This window comes from Nanorana parkeri, unplaced genomic scaffold (assembly GCF_000935625.1).
Source record: "Nanorana parkeri isolate BGI_ZX_2015 unplaced genomic scaffold, ASM93562v1 scaffold3407, whole genome shotgun sequence".
Classification (NCBI taxonomy): Eukaryota; Metazoa; Chordata; class Amphibia; order Anura; family Dicroglossidae; genus Nanorana; species Nanorana parkeri.
This window is the reverse complement of record NW_017309675.1, coordinates 1-3,665: the sequence shown is the minus strand read 5'-3', so window position 1 is coordinate 3,665 and position 3,665 is coordinate 1. Positions and strand designations below refer to the sequence as shown.

The following is a 3,665-nucleotide window of genomic DNA, read 5'->3' as shown; positions in this document are numbered from 1 at the left end:
GCCAGTCTACCCAATCCAGGAGCCAGTCTACCCAATCCAGGGACAAATCTACCCAATCCAGGAGCCAGTCTACCCAATCCAGGGACAAGTCTACCCAATCCAGGAGCCAGTCTACCCAATCCAGGCACAAGTCTACCCAATCCAGGAGCCAGTCTACCCAATCCAGGCACAAGTCTACCCAATCCAGGAGCCAGTCTATCCAATCCAGGCACAAGTCTACCCAATCCAGGAGCCAGTCTACCCAATCCAGGAGCCAGTCTACCCAATCCAGGGGCCAGTCTACCCAATCCAGGAGCCAGTCTACACAATCCAGGAACCAGTCTACAAAATCCAGGAGCCAGTCTACACAATCCAGGACCAGTCTACACAATCCAGGAGCATTGGCTATGGAGTGATCAATGGCAATGATTGGACTTGGATTGATCATGTGGGAATAATCACTATCAGGGACACTACATGTTCTTTGTATGACGGGAGCCGTCAGTCCCATCTGTTCACCCACCAATGGCCACTTCCTGAGAGCTGTCCCGGTGATTGTACGGACCCGGTAAAGTATCTCAGTGAGGTTCCCCCATGTGTTTAGATCTCCGCCCTCGCGGTGTGTCCCTCGAAATGCACTGAAGTCGCTCCCATTCACAAGGAGGTGAAAAGTAACAGCAATGACCCCGAACCCCGAGAATGGACCTCTGACTTCAACTCAACCTGACCTCCTCTTTACCCTGAACTGACCCCAAACTTTACCCTGAAGATGACCAAACAGGGAACCTAAATCTCAGAAAAGGGACGATAATGGTCCCTTTGCAGACCGTCCACCATTACACCGGAGTCCCCCCGAGGATCACACAGCCGGGCAAACATGACCCATCCACCCCCCCACCACCACCACCACTCCCTACATCTAAACCTACCATACTACAGGAGACAGCCGGTACACACAGTCAGTACACACAGACAATACACACAGTCAGTACACACGGTCGGGTACACACGGTCAGTACACACGGTCAGTACACACGGACAGTACACGTGATCAGTACACACAGTCGGGTACACACAATCAGTACACACGGTAAGTACACACGGTCGGGTACACATGGTCAGTACACACGGTCAGTACACACAGTTGGGTACACACGGTAAGTACACACAGTCAGTACACACGGTCAGTACACGTGATCAGTACACACAGTCGGGTACACACGGTAAGTACACACGGTCGGGTACACATGGTCAGTACACACGGTCAGTACACACAGTTGGGTACACACGGTAAGTACACACAGTCAGTACACACGGTCGGGCACACACGGTCGGGTACACACGGTCAGTACACACGGTCGGGTACAGATACACGGGATGGAGGACATGTATGCAGAGGTGAGATTTCGGGGGTCTCGGTGATCTGGACTCTGCAGGGGGAGGAGAGACGTCTGACATGTCTCAGAGGTGACCACGCCTGGGGTCAGGTTGTGCTGCGGTGACACGTCTCTGCCGTGTGTGTTCCCGTGTCATGGAATCCCAACACACTGAGGTGACACACAAACATGACACAACGCACAGCACTGCGCCCCTCTGCTATGTGCTGCCTCACAAAATATGATGCATGTGCGTTTTGTTCATCTGTTCCTGCACGTTAACAAGTGACACAACACGCATGTGACCACAACACACGGGAACACAGACATGTGACACAACACGCATGTGAACACAACACACGGGAACACAGACATGTGACACAACACGCATGTGAACACAACACACGGGAACACAGACATGTGACAACGCCGGCGCTTCCTGCACAACAAAAGGTCATTTAAAGGGCCACACACCGGTCTCAGGCGCCGACCAATCACAGATGACTTTTATTTTCAGTTCTAAGCTGACAGGAAACGGAATTGCGGATGGCGAGGAGGCGGTGAGAACGTCAACATACGTCACATGATCCCAACACACACACAGGGCCTGGACCCAAGAGCTTACACTCTACTGACACGATGAGACTTGTGGTTCCTCAGCACCTTCTATGGAACCTATACTGTCAGATCCCAGGAGCCGGGGGCCCCACCAATGGAGCTGATGTAACTGGCTGAGACTTGTAGTTCCTCAGCATGCAGGGAACACAGATCACCCCCCCCCATGCAGACATTCCAATGATTGGGTCCCTCCTGCACACCAAGGGCCCCTCTGAGAAGGGCTGCAGTGTCTGGGTGTCAGTGCTGAGACTTGTAGTTCTTCAGCAGAGAATCATCAGACAATCACATCCCAGCAGCTGGGGCCCCTCCTGCACACCAAGGGCCACATCTGATTCCATGCTGAGATCTGTAGTTCCTCAGCACAGACGCATCACCTCCTTGCAGACATTCTAGTAACTGGGGCCCCTCCTGCACCACACCAAGGGCCCCAGCTGTACAGATCTGCCCCCCCTCATGTCCCCTATACTGCACCTTGCCAGGGGCCCTCCTCCTCTTCTGCCTCCTCATGGTGACAATGTCTGGGGCCCCTTCTCCTCTTCTACAAAGAGCTCAACTCCTGACCTTCCCCCGCCCCCTCCAGCAAACTCCCAGCCAATCAGCGGCCAGGATTCCTGTCCCTGCACTCAGCTTCCTGAATGGCAGAGAGGAGGGGGGGACAGGGGCCCCCAGATCTCCTCTAAGGGGCCCCCTTGCTGTGCCTGGGGGAGGGAAGTGCACACAGACTGAGTCTTCCCTATAGAACTACAACTCCCACCGTGCCCGGATTCCGCATTATTGATTATCGATTTGTCGCCGCAGAAAATATCAGAAATTTTCTCCTTTTCCCCCCAAAAAATGAACGTTTTCCGTCCGGAAAATGATTCCGCATCACGTGAAGGACATGACACACGTAAACGCACCGCGATCCCCATCACCAGGTCACATGACACACGTAAACACACCGCGATCCCCATCACCAGGTCACATGACACAAGTAGACGCACCGCGATCCCCATCACCAGGTCACATGACACACGTAAACACACCGCGATCCCCATCACCAGGTCACATGACACAAGTAGACGCACCGCGATCCCCATCACCAGGTCACATGACACACGTAGACGCACCGTGATCCCCATCAACACGTCACATGACACACGTAAACGCACCGTGATCCCCATCAACAGGTCACATGACACAATCTCCCAATGGGGACACTAGTTCTGGTGACCAGTGATTTCCCTTCACTTCCTGTTGTCACTATCAAACAGGAAGTGAAAGGAAATCTCCCCATTGGGACACGGAAGACAAAAGCTGACGGGGGTTGTGGCCCCGGCCTATCCAGGGAAAACTAAAGGGACCCCCAATACTTCCTGCACCAATCACAGGCAATCACCAGGCTCCGGGCCGGTCACACGGGGTGGGATCAGTGTGGACTCCGGGGGGAGGAGGGGATATGTAGTTTGTGTTCTGTGAAATTGTCTCATTTTCTACCGTTTATAAATGATATGAATTCCCTCCGGTGTCCCCGGGGTCACCTCACAGCTGGTGGGTGATTGGCTGTCATGTGTTGTCACCTCGCTGTCACAATTTATGGATGTCACCCTCTAATCTGCGTTCAACATGACTTCCTGTCGCCCTCCACCGACTTCCTGAGTCCGAGTTCCCAGCAGAATTTACACCCGTCACCTGACACAACGTAACCCACCA

The 3,665-nt window shown here is 53.5% G+C and overlaps 1 protein-coding gene across 1 annotated transcript in view; it reads right to left on the bottom strand.

Annotated features, from left to right (window-relative positions):
• The window catches only part of LOC108803107 (DNA (cytosine-5)-methyltransferase 3A-like), a 51,585-nt gene extending 48,491 nt beyond the window's left edge, over nt 1-3,094 (bottom strand). The window contains exon 1 of the mRNA XM_018574948.1: nt 2,873-3,094. Coding sequence (XP_018430450.1) covers nt 2,873-3,094 — 222 coding nt within the window. The remainder of the gene's footprint in view (nt 1-2,872) is intronic.
• Between the last annotated feature and the right edge of the window lie 571 nt (nt 3,095-3,665).